This window comes from Gossypium hirsutum, chromosome D07 (genome assembly GCF_007990345.1).
Source record: "Gossypium hirsutum isolate 1008001.06 chromosome D07, Gossypium_hirsutum_v2.1, whole genome shotgun sequence".
Taxonomy (NCBI): Eukaryota; Viridiplantae; Streptophyta; class Magnoliopsida; order Malvales; family Malvaceae; genus Gossypium; species Gossypium hirsutum.
This window is the reverse complement of record NC_053443.1, coordinates 45,841,893-45,859,871: the sequence shown is the minus strand read 5'-3', so window position 1 is coordinate 45,859,871 and position 17,979 is coordinate 45,841,893. Positions and strand designations below refer to the sequence as shown.

Sequence of the window (17,979 nt, the reverse complement as noted above, 5' to 3'; positions counted from 1 at the left end):
TGATTATATAAGTGTTTGTGTTTAATACTTAATTGTATTATATAATTGATAATTAGCAATCAAGTTAAAATTAAGCACATAAGTATATCGTTGAATTGGTTGGCTAACATGTTGTTATGCATATGTACATATGAATAGATAATGAATTATAATTGACCATTTGATATATGTCTTAATTGAATTTTGAGTACAAAGATGCTTGAATGTGCTAAAGCTCATTGTTAATGTTAAATTATATGTTTATGTTTTGAATTATAAATATACCACTAAGTCTATTACTCAACGTACATTTTGGATTTGAAGCCAACATCCAGACAATCGCTTCTGACTCCTTCGATTGTAAATGCCATGTACATAGAGTTTAAGCCAATTTTGTATCAAATTTGTCCAACTTGGAACTTAATTGTTTAATGCTAATTAAATGTATCGTTTTGGTGTGTTTTGAACCACATGCTGCTGTGGTATAGGTGAATTGGTTGTATGAAATAGTGAAATTTTAGGTCTGTGAACTTGTACCAGGTTGATTCTTGTGAAAACAGTGTCACGTCACGACGTGGAACCTTTGACGTCGTGATTGGACCTTCTTAATTACATACATTTTGGAACAGCAGTCATCTCCCAACACTTTCTTCAAATTATGTTTTTTAACCTTGTACTAAAACCGTTGTTCTAATGTCTCCCGCTGTCTCAAGTCTTAGCCCAACCAACCGAATCAAACAAAAAAAAATTGGCTTCCAACACATCCACTCAACTTTTGCAAGAAAAATTAAGAGCCTGTTTTATGGAGGGCGAACATTAACTATTCCTAGCCACTGTTTAATAAGAGTGCCCTTTCAACATCATATATATTGCAATTCTTACACTTACTGTGCAAAGAACAGCGATGGCTCATACCATTGAAATCAAAATTGGCTTAAGTCTCATAATCCTAGATATCTTGAGCTGCGAAATAATACACTCCAACAACAAAATGCATAAGAAACATATTTTATCGCATGTTACCTTCCCGCAATACGTCAATCATATTATATATTCGCTTGTCTGCCTTCAACTTAACCTGCACTTGAACAATATCCACAATCAAATAGTGATATGAACATAAAACTAAACTAACACCCTAGTCTCGCCATGACATTTGTTATAATCAACATTATGATCCCTAAATGCTACTCTCCTTTTATTGTTAACTTAACCAAACTTCATGCTCAGTTTCTCTGGAATTTGAGACACTACTGTGACAAACTTTAAGTTCACAGAAGTCGAAGACAGTTAATAACTACAAGCATTCGAAATCCCGCCTTTTATTGGCTGCGCCTGTGGCAGTAACAGTAAAAACATTCGGTGAAACACTAGAAATAGATTCAAACTGGCAAGAGAAATATATATAACTGCACCTTCTTAGCAAGGAAAAGTACAGCATCAACAGTGCCCTCTGCATATATCGATCTGCCGCAAACATTATGCTGAAACTCAAACGACACTCTGCAGAAGAATTTTCAATCGGAGATCAATGAAAGGTCATTGATGTTTACATGTTGAACAAGATGTAGGGTACAGGTGAAAAAGTTAAGTCAATACGTTTGATCAGGTGATGTTAGATGATACAAATGAAAAGCATGACCGGACAGATGCTCTTCCGGTACTCCCACCATCTCAACCTGCTGCTTGGGATCCCGGATCATTTGTATCTGAAAATAGAAAAGGAGACAAGTTAGAAGTCCAAACCTTGAAAGAACCATATAATAAAGGAATTTATGTCATTCCTAAGGGTCAAAATCTCCTAACCTTCTCCTACCCTCCCCAGCCCCTAACCAATAAGAAAAAAGAACTTCATTTCTCTTTCAATTACAATTTAGAATATGTGAGAACCACACACCTGATCCATGTCAAATGACACCCCCAATTTCTGAAAGCAAGAAATAATAGCCTTAGCAGTACCAGAGGTGTCCAACTTGCCTGCTTGATGGGACTCCATCACCTAATCAAGATCAATGAAGATTAGCTATATGCAACCAATAGGACAAAACACTAACAATGGTGTCTAAGAAAACTTATTATAAATAATATTTAAGAAAAGGAGGCATTCCAAAGGACTATCATATCCAAAGACCAAGATAAGCAACTGTAAACACAAGCCCAATAAAACTTCTTACAAACAAATTCCCTATTGTATGTAATCACTAATGGATAAATCCATCCACAAATGTAAGATCCAAAAGTTAACTGCTCCAAGTCGTGCTATTTCTTCACAATGTATCAAACTGGCTTCTTGATATTGCCTCAAACAGTTGTATTTTGCAGCCTCAATTGTTTAGAAGTTATAACATTATTGGTTATACCTAATCAACCTAATTTGAAATATTATTTTTTTCAAGCACTTTCAAAACAAATAACCTTATTTAAAGAAGTACCTGTAGAGAATATCCAGAGAAGGCTCCAGGAAACTGCTCAGCCATGATCTCCATGGCTGCAAGAAATGCAACAACCTAAGAAAACAGTTAGTAATAAGCAACCAAAAAAGGAAATCTATATTTCCAACAGTTAAAACAGTATTTCAACTGATTAAGGGTTAGATGACCTGTTTCCCCATTTGTGGCGAGATCACAGCATAAACCTTTGACTCTTCAACAGTCTTATAGAGTTGATCCCTGTCTCCACCAGTGGTGCCCATAACAAAAGGTACTCCAACTTTGCCATAGAGCTCAGCATTATCTATATTTATCAAACACCCCAATCCCATAACAATTTAAAAAGGTAATTAATAGAGAGATCAAATCATAATATCGGACTTGACTAGCATGCATAAATTTATTTAACAAGTCGCAACTTTTTTAATGATAAGCTGAGAAGAAAGTAATTCAATCATAGTATAGAATATCACCACAAAATATTGCTTCAGATTTTGGAGACATTATACAACACGCTATCGAAATGTTTCTCACTCAAGGTCGTTTTAGTTTCTTTTTCATCTAATATGAAATATGATGTAGTTTTAAATGCATGTTCCTGGATAGGTTACCATTAACTGCGGCAGGCACAGTGTAGTCCACCACAATCAGGTTTGGATACTCCTGAAAGACAGAAGCAAGGATCCTTTCTCTATCAGATGGACCATGCACAAGAATCTTTTTCCCACAGAGTTCAACAGTCTGTCCAGAATTCTTCTCCGCATCAAAAGACACAGGAACAACATGAAGGCCAGCAGAATCGGCAGCTTGGATAACAGACTTTCCCATTTTTCCAGCACAACCATTTACCTACAGCAGGAAAATGGAACAGCAAGCCATGGGGTGAATGTTAAACAATGTTATCTGTTAGCCTATCTTCTCATTAAAAGGAACCTTCATGACCATTTAGCAGGAATAACAAGGTAAAATTCAGAAGAGCAACCAAGTTGAGAAAGTAAAGACATAGAAACAATAAATGACAAATATAATAGATGAAAAAGTTGATAATATATGTGGGACAAAACCATAATACATACTTACAATAATACTCACCACCAATTAATCCGACTCTTAAGGAGAAATTCTTTCACTCATAATAATCAGAATCCAAAAAAAATAGCTACCCGAATTGCTAGAACAAACTGAAATAACTTTCAGTAATCCCCAGTCCATTCCCCATGGCAAATGCTCATATTAACATAGCTAGGCGAAGTAGATGATCTAAACTTGTCCACCCCCAAAGTTGCTATCTATCTACATGTCAAGTAACCAAACCCCAAATCCGTGTGACAAAGATGTTAAAAGTTAAAGTTCCGTTGGTAGAATACCCACAAAATCAAAATGTTTATATAGAAAAAGACGCTTCCTTTGCCATTGATCAATTTAAAGCTTTACTCACTTATGACCAAACACATTGGCAACATACACCACACAGAAATAAATCAAACTCAAGCACATATAATGAAAATTTCAACCTTTTTCCCCTTTTAACAGAGAGAAGAAAAAAAGGGTACCATGATTGGGATGGCAATGTCCGGAGAATTAGATATTGGGTCATGTTCAATGGTTCCAGTCGATGTAGACAAGGATAATGTGACAGGAGCTGAACGAAATGTTACTTTCTTTGGAACAACACCTTGTCTTGTCTTGCTTCTAGACAAGAAAGGTAGCTTCTCGGACAGAAATACATTGGAAGAGGCCTTAAGGAGGGAAGCCATTTTTGAACTGTGAAAATAAAGGGAAAAAATGGAAATTGAAGATGGTTTGATTAGATAAAAAGTAAAAGTAGAGTTTATTAATTCAACAGAAGCAAGTCATGAACCTTCTTGTATACTATCATAGATAGAAGTTAATCAACTTATGCATATAAACACAAACATGAATTCACTACGTTTGCACATCACAAAGCACAAAGGTAACGGAAAATAAAAAAATATGATTATATTAAAAAAGAATGCAAATATACCATGCTGACCATAGCTGGTTTGGTAGGTAAACAGAATCAAAGCTCAGCATTACGAAGCCAAATGAACATTTAAACAATAATAATTTCCCAAAGGGAGATCTGTGGAATCAATTATAAAAAAACAGCATCGTTCATTATCGGGGAAAAAGAACTTTAGCTACTATGTTCTTCTAACAGCAATAGTCATTTGTTTATTCTCAAGTATAAAAGAACCTTTTTACTCAACCAGAAGAAGAAAAAGAAATCCTTTCTACCAAGGCTTTCTCTACATTCGAATATATCCCTATTAGAATTCAAAGAAAGAATTTGCCAATTGCATCTAAAAGTTGGGACGAAATCAATACCTAGGGGTGAATAATCAGTAGGTTAGGTGTAGAAAAACTGAAAACCGACTTAACCAACTTCACCATTTTACAAAAACGAAATCGAACTGACTTTAAGACAAAACCGAAAAAAACAACCCGAGGTAAGGGCAGTAGGTTCGGTGGGCCAACCGACCATACCGAGTTTAATTGCTGTAATTCAAGTGAAATTGCTAACAGAGAATCATTTGTCCGATTGTTGAGAAAAACAAGAGAAAGTGATGAATGTCAAACTTTGAAATCATCACCATCTACAATCATAGTAACAACAATTCAAATTTCATATACATAAGAGGAAAAAAACACAAACTTTTCTTTTCTTTTTTCCTTTTAGGATCAAATATAGAAAAATAAGTGAATTGAATCAGCCCAATCAAATAAAACAGAAAAGTCTGTTGGATTCATCAATATTTACTCTATTTTGTCATCAACCAAACAAGAAAGAAAATTTGAAGAGACAAAAAAAAAAACCAAACTAATGCATGTTAAAACCAGTGAGTTGACAACAAAATCAATTACCTTAGAACAGAGGTAGACGGCCGATGGCGACCAACAAACTGACAAAGAACGAGGCAGAGATGAGGAGGCGAGGCAAAGCCAACGGACGGACAGAGCCAGAGATGAGGAGGCGAAGCGAAGGCCGCCGGAGAAAGATGGCGAGGCAGGGGGAACGGCCGACGGCGACGGAGGTAAAGCTACTGAGCACGGGGTCAGGGAAGGGAACGGCTGCAGCAGAGGTAACTGGGAAGGTTTTTTTTGGGAGGGGGTTACGTTAGGGTATTAGATTTTATTTTTTATTGTTTTTTAATTATTATTACAATTTTATATTTATTAGCATTATTATTTTATTATTTACATTTTTTATTTTTATTGGGTTTTCTTGGGGTGGCCTGTTGGGTAATGGGTCTTTGGGATTTTGGGTCTAATTTGGGCTTTTGAAGAGATTGGGTTTAAGTTTGGGTTAGTAAGGGCCATAGGATGTTGGGTTAATGGGTTTGGGTTACATTAAATATTATTTTATTTTATATGTGAAATTGGTTTTGTCAATTAAAATGGTCTGGGATTTCGAGATTGACCAAACTGAATTGAAAAAAATCAAATTTGATCGGTTCAGTTGGTTTTCACTGACTTTTATTCACCCTTATCAATACCAAGAAAGTAAAAGTCAAAGAGAACTACACAACATAATTTCCCAAATCAAAATCCCTAAAAACTCAATGACCTAAGATTAAATCCTAAACTCTTCATTACTCACCTTATCCCCAATACCCCCCCCCGCCCCCCAAAATCAATGCAGCCATAAAAACAACAACATTATGTAATACAATGATATGACATTGATAAATGCAAGATACCACTACCATTGCAAACATCATAGTCCATACCGAAAAAGAGAAAATAAATCTGGAAAAGATCTTTTCTTTATCTGGAAAAGATCTTTTCTTTTTTAAAGAAGAAACACGCCATCAAGAAAAACCTAACCAAAAGTTGCCTGTGAGAGAGGGACAAATCCAAGGAAGATGTTTTGTAACGATATGCTCCAATGCAATACAAAGCCTAGGGGTGAACAATCGGTTGAGTTGGTCGATTCGGTGCAAAAAAACCCCGAAAATTGACTTAACTAAATTCCCCTTTTTATGGAATCGAAGCTGATCCAATTTTGGGGGAAAACCCAAAAACCAACACGAGTCATTTTCGGTTGGTTAACCGATCGAACTGTGTTTAGTATGCTTTCTTTATCTGTGTTTGTGCAGCAACCATACATGCATGCCTCCAACAATTAACCATCAACCATATATATATATAATACAAAAAAAAGCCACTATTTTTAATCTTAATGTAGGTTGGTCGTCAATGATGTATTTTATCAAACACTTTACTTAAAGGAAAAATAAAAAAGTAGAAAAAAAGATATATTGGAAAGTATTTTCCATAGCATTTTCTTTTAACTAATAAGTAAAAAACTATAAGAAAAGAAATAATAACTTCACCTAAAAATAAACAGACCTGTTTTGAATGAAGGAAATAGCTTACATTTCTATAAGTAAAGGCAAAACCTTGATAAGAAGAAGACATTGATATACCTTGATAGGACTGGAAAGTTTGACTTTTGAAGGTTTTTTCGAAATGCAGACAAGAAAGGAAGACTTGGTAGGGCTGATGACCGATCGACAGAGATGACGAGGTAGAGATGAGGAGGAGAGGCAAAGACCGACTGACAGAATATAGAGGTGACGAGAGGCTGATGGCGACGGAGGTGGTCGAGGGGAACGGTTGCGGGCTGTAGCAAAGGTAAGGTTTTTGTTTTTTGGTTTTGGGAATTTGGGTTTTAGGATTAGAAAGTTAGAATTATTAGTTTTTATTGTTTAATATTTTTAATTAATATTACATTTTAAAATTTTATTAACGTTATTATTTTATAATTATTTGAGATTTTCATTAACATTTTTAATTTTTAATTATTATTAGATTTTTATTGGGATTGGGTAGTTGGAATTTTGGGTTTAATATGGGTTTGGATTGAGATTAGGTTTGAGTTTGGGTTGGTTGGTAAATGAGATACTGGGTTTGGGTTTAATTAAATATATTATATTATTATATGTAAAGTTAGTTTCGTTGGTTAAAATGGCTTTGAAATTCAAAATCGAAACTAAGCCGGCATTACACGAGTTAACCGCCTAATGCAACTAAGCTAAATCCAAAATTGACCAAACCAAATTTGATTGGTTCGATCGGTTTCCACCAACTTTTGCTCACTCCTAAGTGGTACGTTCTTCAATGGTTGACTAGGTAAAATTATAGTTGTTGAAGAGTTTTGCGTAAAGAGATTTGAACCAATGATCTCTAAGATATAGAGGTCATGATACGGGGTTGCGCGCGGACCAAGATCGAGTTGCCAAGTCACGAGAAACTCCTACGAAAACCCTAAACAATTAGATCTGAAATGAAACAGAAAATTAAAAGATTAGATTTTTGAATTTTCAGATCTGAAATAAAATCCCCAAATCAGCAAAGAATCAAATTGAGAATAGAAATAAGTGTTAGGGTTCTTGAAACCCTCAAGGAGATTGTGATTCTGCCCAATTGAACACCAAGATAGTTTTTCCCAAATTTCGACAATCTAATTTCACCCAAAAAGAGTATGGAAAAACCCTAGAAATTGGGGATTTTTGGGCTGATTCCTTAAGATAGAAAAAGGCTGAAAACACAATAAGAACAGAAAATAGATTAGATAATGATTCAGCACAAGTAGAAATAAAGAAAGAATTGACAGTAAGAAATTAAAAGATAAGTCCTAAGAAGCCTTGAAATCTCGAAAGATCTCACAACTCCCTTCAAACGGCTCTAATCTCCCCTCCAAAGAATATCAATGGCAAGAAGAAGGTTGAAGATGGCTCCCACAATCAAAAAGATTGTTAAAACAACTTCTAAAGAAAACTCAAGAGAGAAATCTTGGAGAAAACTCAAAGAAAATTCTGCTCTCAACAAATCTGAAATTTTAATAATAATGATAAGTGTTTAACAAGGTGGACAGCCATGCCTTTAAATAGGCCTTATAACTAGTCCTAATCTAATTAGAAAACTAAAATAAAAAAAACTCCTAATTATTTTAATATGGAAATTCGGTCAAATGTCATTTTATCTGGGACTCTTGGACTGAATATTGACATAAAAATTTAAACTAAGTAAATAAATAAATAAAAATGAAAATAAAACTTTACAACTTGGGCCACTTTGACAATCTGGCCTGATTTTCAACTAAGTATGGGTGGATTTCTTGATTGGGCTTGGAATCTTCTTATTGGGCCTTGCCCTCAAGAATTTGGGCTTTTGTGACTCGTATCAGGTCATTTGGTAAATATGACGCTTTTATATTTTTGACATCATGAGTTTAAACCTTTTATGTGAAAAGCTTTTCAATTACTATGATTTTGTTTGTTCAAGCATTATGATGCTTGTAACGATCATATTTTAGCCAGTGTCAAAAAATTAATTTTGGAATCCAATTTCATGAATCGAGTCCGTGAGATTATAATAGAAGGATTTATGAAATTAGTATGAAAATATATTAATGAATGATTGGTACATGTATGGATTAGGTAAAATTTATTAAATGTCATTCACTGAAGCTGTCAATTTTCAAGTTTGGAAAATTAGTCAACTTTCGATGACTTTTTGGATGGGATCCAGACATTTCTAGGTTGATATGTCTCATATCATTTGAATATCTATATCTTAGCTTCAAAACACACTTTGAATCACTTGATTTCAAGATCGGGAGCTCAAGTTATGATTGTTTTAGTGAAGACTATGCAAATAAAATTTTTAGACGGGATTATTATGGGAAATTATGAGTTTCGAGCTTTAATTCAAGTTTAAATCATAATGAGTTCGATTTTTAAGCTTAATTTTTATTATATATGACCCAAACATTGTATTTATTAGGTTTTGTTATTTTATTTTTTTATTTATTCTGAATTTTATGATATTTTTAAGTATTTTAAGTTGTTTAGGAGTGTTATATTTCTTAGTCAACAATAAAGTTTAGTTTAAAACTACTTTTTTTTGGTGAAAAATAAAACAAAAATACATCAAATCTATTGAGCAGAAGCTACGCTAGCTATATCTTGTTGAAAAAACTCCAAGACCTCACTAGGAGGTACATAAAAAATCTGTAGACTTGATTTCCATGCTAGACAGAGCTTAGCCATTCGGTCAGCAGCTAAAATTTTCCCCTTTGGCACATACCAGACCCACCACTGTCCTTTAGATCACATAGTTCTGTGAACCCTTCTAAGCACTATGACCCCTCAACCTTCAATCCCTTTATCGGTCAAAGCCTTAATCACTTCTAAGTTGCTAGTCTATATCGTGGCCCTTTTGTATCTTTTTCTTAACAGAATAAGGAGTCCATCAAGAATACCCTAGAGTTCTGCCTCAGAGGGAGTACAATTGCCTAGAATTTTATTATACTTGAGAGTTTTATTTGGATATAATTAGTTAGCCTATATAAAAGCCGTTTCATTACTTATTAGAAACATAATTGTCTTTCATTGATAAAAATTTATACTCTGAGAGTTAGTTTCTTCTGTGCAAGATTACTTTCTTGTGATGTTTAAAAGTAGTTTTCTTCTCGATTTTCTTCAAGGAGTCTTGCAAATTCATTCTTCATCCTTCAATTTTCCAATGATTATTTCTTGAAAGATTGATTAGAGCCATTAATTGAATTTGTCGGGGTTTATATCTCAAAGCGTTTTCAATTAGACACTTATCCATCTATTCGTCATATTCATTGGTTTATTCGATCCATTTTCGACTTTTATTTTATTTATTCATTTATTGTTTTGAATTTTTATTCTTTGTTATTAAATTTCTTAATTTAGTTATTTTTTGTTTTCTTTTTTTTTCCTTAAATTTGTTTGGTTTCTTTTTTTAGGTCAGATCCAAATCTTTCTTTTTCAAGTCGAACAACTTGAACACGATCTTCTTTCGCTATATCTGTATCATTTGGTATCAAATTTGGGCATTTTTGAGTTGTTTCCTTGTGCTAAATAAAGTGTTTTACCGATTTCACTTAAACAATCTCTAAAAAAAGTAAGAAATTAAAAAAATGTATTTTAATTTGGAAAAGTGTAATTAAATTGAGAAAATTATTAATTAAAGTTTAAGGATTAAATTGCAAAAGTGTAATCGCTATTGAATTTTAATTTGGAAAGTGCTTGAGGACTTGAATAGCAATTAACCAAGGGACTTAATGGTTATTTAACCATTAATGTGATATGGATACCAAAAAGTGATGGTCATTCACTCACTTTTAATTAAGAAAGATAAATTATAAGATTAAACATTTTTAAGGTTAAAATTTAAGTTAATTAAGATTAATTAAAACCTTAATCTTAGTATAAATAGAAAAGTTGTAATAGCCTATTTTTCAATAGTGCAGGAAATAGTGGTTTTGAGATCACAAGTCCAACAAGTGAGTTTGTAAATTTTATTATTTAATATTAACAAGTCAAGTACAATGTTATAGTGAATTGTGATTTGAAAAATTTTGATAATTGGTCGGTTAATGAAAGTACAAGTTGTTTGGCTCTAAATTAATAGTTTTGAAAAATGAGGTGTCGAGACCTCATTTTTTTAAACTGAGCTTGTAAATTTTTTTATTAAATATTTTCAAAGTTTTTATATAGGTGGATTGAAGTTTGGTCAGAAAAATTTAGTGATTTGATAGTTAATTTAGGTGCAAGGACTAAATCGTAAAAACTGTAAAAGTTAATCGTTTTATATTTTTGTTAGCTTAAATGCTTAATTAATAATTATTTAAAGTCTAAAGTAGCAATTTACCACCTCTTGAATGTGGGTGGATGGCTTGTTATTTTTTTAAATTATATGCTATTTTAATGTTAAATTAGATTAAATGGTTAAGTAAAATATTATAAAACATTAAACAAAAAAAAGAGGGTAAAGACATTATCATCTTCCTTTCACCACCGATTATCCATGGAAGAGAAAACTTAAGCTTCAGCCAAGATTTGCATGGTATGTTATTGTAGTTCGCTTTTCATAAATTTTATATTTTTGATATCGTTGCAACTAGGTCTAGGTAACTCGTATTTCTGTTTTTAAAACTGTTAAAGATTTTAAAACTTGCCATTGATGAATTTTAGATGTTCTTTTTTTTATAGAAAATGGTAGATTTGGAAGCTACAAAATGTTTAAGGATTACTTGATAAAGTAATTTTTGTTAATTTTGCATTTAGGGACTAAATTGTGAATATGTTAAAAGTAACACTTAATTCCTTTAAATTTGGATTTTTAGGGCTGTAGAAAGACATAATTGAAATTAGAATGAAAAAGATGAAGCTCAATTGTGAAAGTTATACTTGTTCCGGTTTTAGGGACTAAATTGAATAAAATATAAAAGTTTAGGGAAATTATGTAAAACTAAATTAAAAGATTATAAATATGAATTTTGGTGTTATCATGAGATTGGTATTGGTATTTTGAATTTTAACTATTACATTGATCAAGTTGTTGACTTAGGTGAAAAAGAAAAAAACTACCGAATAGTATCTATTATCTAAAGCATTATCGCTTTGTTAGGTAAGTTCATAAGATATAATTTAAATTTCTAATACTAATGTGTTATACTTGTTTTAGTGATAACTATTGTTGTTGATTGGAATTGTGTTATAACATGAGATTAATCCTGATGAAATTAGTAAAAGTCTCGTATATGAGGTTACGGGTTACTGTCTATAGGTTCTGAGCTCTAGCATGTGTTGCGGACTCAAGAATATAGGTTAATTAAGCCCTAGCCAGACAATTTGTTGTGTAGGTTCAACCTTAATGGGTGACCAGACACTATTATTCGATTTGTATAGGTTCAACCCTTACAGGTGACCAGACACTATGATTCATTATTCGTGTAGGTTTAACCCAAACGGGTAACCGGGTACTATTACTTTCACCTGTGTACAAATTTCTTTTACGAAGTTTCATTGGGTATTATTGTGAATAAAAAGATATTTTGTGCCATTGAATGTTGACTAAGTTATGCATACGAATTGCATACAAGTGATAAGTTAAATTGAAATAAAATTGAGAACATTTGAGGTTATATACGTGGTTGATCAAAATCTTATAAATTGACGTTGTTGTTTGAATCTTGATAGATATATTTGAATTGCATAATGAATTGTATATTATGTTAAGTGATTAAGGTTAGTAAATGTTTATATTGTATGAGCTTCGTAAGTATTTTAAATACTTACTAGTATTACTACTTTTCTGTAGATTTTTGGACGTCCGGAACGTGTCGATCAGATCAGTGAGAAGCTCACACCTACCATCTCTCGATTCAATAGACTTTTGATATTTCATTTTGGTTACTTGTGGCATGTACTTAGGTTGGATTATCTTGTGTAAGATAATGTGAAATTTGGAGTAATAACCTTATATATATAAACCTATGTTTGTGGTTGGTTATTGGATTTTTGGTATATGTCAAGTCTGGTAGTTTGAATGGCATTATACATATGTTTATGATGGTGGTATGAAATGGCTTTAGACTTTGGTCATGTTAAGTATATGCTTGTGTTTGGTCTGATTGAGTTGTGATATGAAATGTTTGAAACACGAATTGAGTTTATTTAATTGTTGGTTCTAATGAGGGCATATTGGTTGTATGTTAAAATGGTTAGGTCAATTGGTGTTTTGACTTGGAAATGCATGCTTTGGTGTTGGTTTGAATAGAACGAAATGACATTATAGGTCACTTGAAGGAGTGGTATGAAAACTTGCCCAAATAGGTTATTTTTGTTGCACACGGGCAACCACATGGTCGTGTGTCTCACATGATTGGATGACACGGTCATGTGTTCAACACAGTCAGGGTGGTTTTTAGTTCACAGATCACAGTCTGCTACACGGCCTGGTGACACAGCCGTGTCACCTTAGATTACACAACATCAAATTGTTGCACAGTTTGGAGACACGATTGTGTGATAGCCCCACACGACTCAACCTTGTCACACAGCTTGAACACACGGTCGCGTGACCCCTGTTTTAACTTTTTATCTATTATTTTGTAAATGTTTCAGATTGGTCTCGATTTAGTTCGAACTTGTTTAAAAGCTTTTGTAAGATTGATTGAGCTTAATTTTGATTGTAATGCATGTTTAATATGAACTTAACTTGTACATTTTCATTTATTGAATGTTGTTGATACATATTGCATATAAATGTTTCGGTTTACTATTGTGACATCTTGTAACTCATGTCCAGCGACTGGATCAGGTATGGGGTGTTAAAAAAGTTGGCTGGAGAGATGAAAAAGATTCATATTTTCTTCTCAATTGAGCCGTCCCTAGCTTCAAGAAGGAAGAAAATTTCCTTTTGCTTCTTTTACATTTTGGTCTAAAATTGATGTTTTCTTAAAGAATTTTATATATTTTTTGTCCTTAGAACTTAAGCTAGAAAACCCATTTAGTAGATTATGAAATTATCAATATGTATTATGTTACCATGAAAGAGTTTTGTTAAATTCAAGCTTTAAAATGATGAATATGTGATTGTTAAGCTTAGATTTGGTTAAGATTGTATTAAAAGGTAGTGAAATTAGCTTAGAATTAAAGGTTTAGTTAACTTTGATATTAGAGACTAAATTGAATAAATTGAAAGTTGTTAAGAAATTATGCTATTGATTAAAAGTAAAAGGTCCCTAATGAAAGAATATGAAATTTGATTTTGATCCAATGTTAAATATTGAAAAATATGAGCATATAAGATATAAGGACTAAAATGAATAAAATGAAAACTATGTTCAATTATGTATTTTTCATGTGATTGGGTGAAAACAAATACTATTTTTATAATTGAATTATCGTACATAGCTAAAGACGACACCAGGTTGTCTCGAGATAAAGGAAATGCGAGGGTCGTAGGCGAGTAGCTATCTCGGTTTGTGCTTTCATGATTTAAATTTAAAATATCATATATGGATTGTTGCAATTAGCCTAAATAAGGTATGAACTTACTTGTCTCATGAATAGGTAAGTATGAAATAGTTGATAAATTGTGAAAAATGTGATGATATGCAAATGATGATATGGAATTGTATGAATTGATTTGAGTATGATATGAATTTATATGTATTAAACTATGTTATGTGAACCTTATACACTAATAAAAATATTGGATACCCTATTAACATCTCGAGTAGAGTCGAGTATAGTTGACATGTCATAAGATTAGTATACGAGATTATATTTTGGTTTATACCGATGAGGCGCGGTGTGCATATTATACGTCAGATGTTCTAGTAAAGTGCTAGACATATTTATATACTTCGTCTTATATAGATGAGGTACAGAATGCATATTATACTTCAGATTTGATGAGGCACTAGGTGTTGGATATATTGGTGTTGTCGAAACCATTTTTTTATTTTTTTTGTAAAAGGAGTCGACTTTAATTTTGAAAACAGAAACGAACATGGGAGTCGCCACCAATCTTTTTTTATTTAGGTGTGATCGGATCAGCTCGTGATGTAACCATTTTAATAAAATTTTAAATTTACTAAAACGATCATTTTTGGTCTAGAAAATCTAGAAAACGGGTTCAGGAGTCGGTTAAACACTAGGAAGGGTTAGCACTCTTGACGCGCCCAAAATTGATACCTAGTTGATTACTTAATGTCTTAATGCTGAAAGTTAAAAATTTGAAAGGAAATTTAAGATACGATCCCTTTTTTATTAATGTTATTAAAAACGCTTGAATAAATCGAAAAGGAAGTTAAAGACCTACTTGTCTCGAGGTAATGAAATGTCACGTCCCGTAAGTTAGGACATGATATTTGGGAACCTTAGAGAACAAGCTTGCTTTTGATTTTTTATTGAAATTTCGTATATTTTGGAATTTAAAAGGATATTTTGCTATTTAGGTTTAACGAGAAAATTGAAACCGCGTAAGTTAGGGTACAATTTCTTAAATCTCCCAAAACACGAAACATTGCCTTATTTTAAAACTTTTCCCTTTTTTGAATAATGCGAATACAATACTTGAGCGATGTTGCATTTATTTTCTTTGTGATAAAATAAAACGGTTTATTATGGGTATGTACAAATCAAACATAACTTTTGAAGTGATGAAATGAAATGAAACGATAATATAGAACATGATATGACAATTTACGAATAAAGTATCATGTTAATGAATGGCAATAATGCGAAAACAGATAAACTAATTACAACGTACATAATGATAATAATCACACCACATGCAACAATTTAACATGCCAATATTAACAATCCAAGTACGAAACGAAATAATAGAGAACAATTTTATATAACTAATAGTATAAAACAAGTGATTTATGAGATTAGTTTGGAATGAATGGTAAAATATCTCAAACAAACAATATATAAAACTTAAAATGAAAGAGAAAACTAAGATAGTTAAAAATACAAAACAAACAATACTCTTTCTTTATTAAAAATATATGTATAAAAATTTAAAAGACGATGTATATATTTATGGTAATTTAAAACAAATAATGTAAATAAAAACTTAAGTAAATATTAGGTAAGGCATAAAATATTAATATATGTAAAACTTAAAATAAATAATAAAAAAAGAGCCCCCCATTTTTTTTAAAATAATAAATTAATTATTTTTTTAAAAAATGAATAGTAAATTAATTAAATGGAATAAGGATGAAATTAAAATTGGGCCCAAAATCAAGGGTTTAATTCGCAAATAAATAAAAACAAGATTGCTAAGGGATTGAGATGAAACGCTTCTACAGCGCGAGGGACTTTCAGGGAAATATTTCCCAGTCCTAAAGCGCGGCGTTTAACCAAGGGACTGCACATGGCCTAAGGACCAGATTGAAACAGAAATAAAATTTCGTGGCCAAAATAAAAAACTAACAAAGGATCAGATTGCGCTATGTTGTAATAACGGAGGGATCGCGTGCGCAAATAACCCTCAAATCAGAAAACACACGGATCTTATCAAGGCGGGTCGGGTATTCGGGTCCTAAGTAAAACGGCGTCATTTTGGCCACTGATGCTAAGGTCCAAAACGGCGCCGTATTGACCCCATATAAATAGCAAGAAAAACACAAAAAAACATTTCACCCTTTATTTTCAAAAAAAAAAACTGAGGGTCTCTCAAACTCTCTCAACCCCTCCTCCTCACATTCGGCCGATGGCCTTCTTCGGCTTTTGTCGCGCTGCCTCGTGGTCGGCAGTCGGCGTCGGGAAAGGAAGGCCTTTTAGCCCTCGTTGCGGCATCTTTGAGAGCCAAGCTCTCTTAACCCGTGAGAAATAAACAAAGGGGAGACCATCGACCCTTTTTGACCCGAATCGGGTGACGGAGGAGAGACCCTCCGACGGTGCAGCCACGACCATCTCCGGTGAGTTCCTTTTTCCCCCTTTTTGTTCTTTAATACTTAATACGTAAAAAAAAAGATAGAAAAAGAGAATCAAACCAACAAGGAAAAAAAGTTACCTTTTTAAATCTGTTTTGATTTTGTTGTTTATATTAATGTTCGTAAAAAAAATACAAGTCATAGATTAGGGCTTTTATAGCCGGATTACAAACTCCTTAATCATTATTTTTTTTCGTTTTTCTATTTGTTTATTGTTTTTGTTTCTGTTGTTGCGTGTGGTTTTCTCTTGCAGGTGGTCTGACGCGCATGGAGGAGGCTATGGTGGTGGTGGCGTGCGATGTGCGGATGGAACGTGCGACGAACGGCGGCAACAGCAAGGCCAGAAGACCTAGGTGCGGCGCACCTAAGGTTTTTTGTTTACTGACTTTTGCTGGGCTAGGGTTAAATTTGATTTGGGCTAGGACTTAGGGCTTGATTGGGTTCAATTTGGGTTCTAATTTTGGACTATTGAATTGTTAATGGACTGCTATATTTTTAGGTTTGGTTTATTTAGTACAGGCCCGGGCTAATTGGGCCTGCTACAAGTGTGATGATTGAATGATCATATATCCGTCTTGATTCCATGTTCGGTTAATAGGGATTATGAAAACATGTAATTCACTTATCGACATTAGATATTGAAATTATACAATTGTAACTTGTTGTTTAAGCAATAAATGGTGGCATATGAATTGGTTATTATGAGCCCTAAGGGTCGATTCAGTTATATAATTGACCGCCTCCCGATGTACTAACATCGAAAGTGAGAATACTGCAACTACAAACAAGAACTAAGGCAATGTTTGCAAGTATACGGGGCAGGTCGTAATATAGAAGTTACAATGGAACATAGAAGTATTTTGAGGATCGTACCCAAAGGAGGTTTGATTAAATTAACACTAACTTCAATGCTAATAGGTCTAAATAGTACTTAATCCTAATTATATTATTATTCATAAAAGAAGTGAAAATAAGAACAATGCAAAGATATATAATATCGAGAGGAACAAATTATGGATTTATCAGATTCTAAAGGCAGAAGACTTACTCGCTTCAGTATTCATAGTTAATTTCTATTTCAGGTTCTATTCAATCAGCTAGTCATTAATCTAGCAGGGCCTCTCGGCCTTTTACTAATCTAATGAGTCGGCAAACACTACTTATCTCTCGATGTCACAGGTTAGACCGGGTTAGGTTAAAGGGTGCCCAGTAGACTTCTCCTCTTAGATTCCTCTCTACTTAGATAACTTCTTAGGGTCATCAATCCTA

At 33.1% G+C, this 17,979-nt stretch overlaps 1 protein-coding gene and 1 long non-coding RNA gene across 2 annotated transcripts; one reads left to right on the top strand and one right to left on the bottom strand.

Annotated features, from left to right (window-relative positions):
* Positions 1-727: 727 nt before the first annotated feature.
* On the bottom strand, positions 728-5,588 carry LOC107954798 (4-hydroxy-tetrahydrodipicolinate reductase 2, chloroplastic). The gene is made up of 9 exons (XM_016890471.2): positions 5,295-5,588; positions 3,962-4,172; positions 3,020-3,257; positions 2,579-2,712; positions 2,412-2,486; positions 1,877-1,978; positions 1,579-1,688; positions 1,395-1,482; positions 728-1,057 (listed from the first exon to the last, which is right to left on the bottom strand). The coding sequence occupies exons 2-9, from the start codon at positions 4,163-4,165 to the stop codon at positions 989-991; spliced, it is 1,020 nt and encodes a 339-aa protein (XP_016745960.1). The 5' UTR covers positions 4,166-4,172; positions 5,295-5,588; the 3' UTR covers positions 728-988.
* A 10,947-nt stretch (positions 5,589-16,535) lies between these two features.
* On the top strand, positions 16,536-17,341 carry LOC121219493 (uncharacterized). The gene is made up of 2 exons (XR_005916282.1): positions 16,536-16,695; positions 16,964-17,341. It is a non-coding gene; the product is annotated as an uncharacterized lncRNA (long non-coding RNA).
* Positions 17,342-17,979: the final 638 nt, after the last annotated feature.

Excerpts from the sequence above, each read along its gene's own strand:
- LOC107954798 (XM_016890471.2), bottom strand. The coding sequence starts at position 4,165 with ATGGCTTCCCTCCTTAAGGCCTCTTCCAATGTATTTCTGTCCGAGAAG. Across the intron at positions 3,258-3,961 it reads ACATTGCCATCCCAATCATG|GTAAATGGTTGTGCTGGAAA; the intron begins GTACCCTTTTTT and ends TTCCTGCTGTAG. Across the intron at positions 2,487-2,578 it reads CGCCACAAATGGGGAAACAG|GTTGTTGCATTTCTTGCAGC; the intron begins GTCATCTAACCC and ends CTGTTTTCTTAG.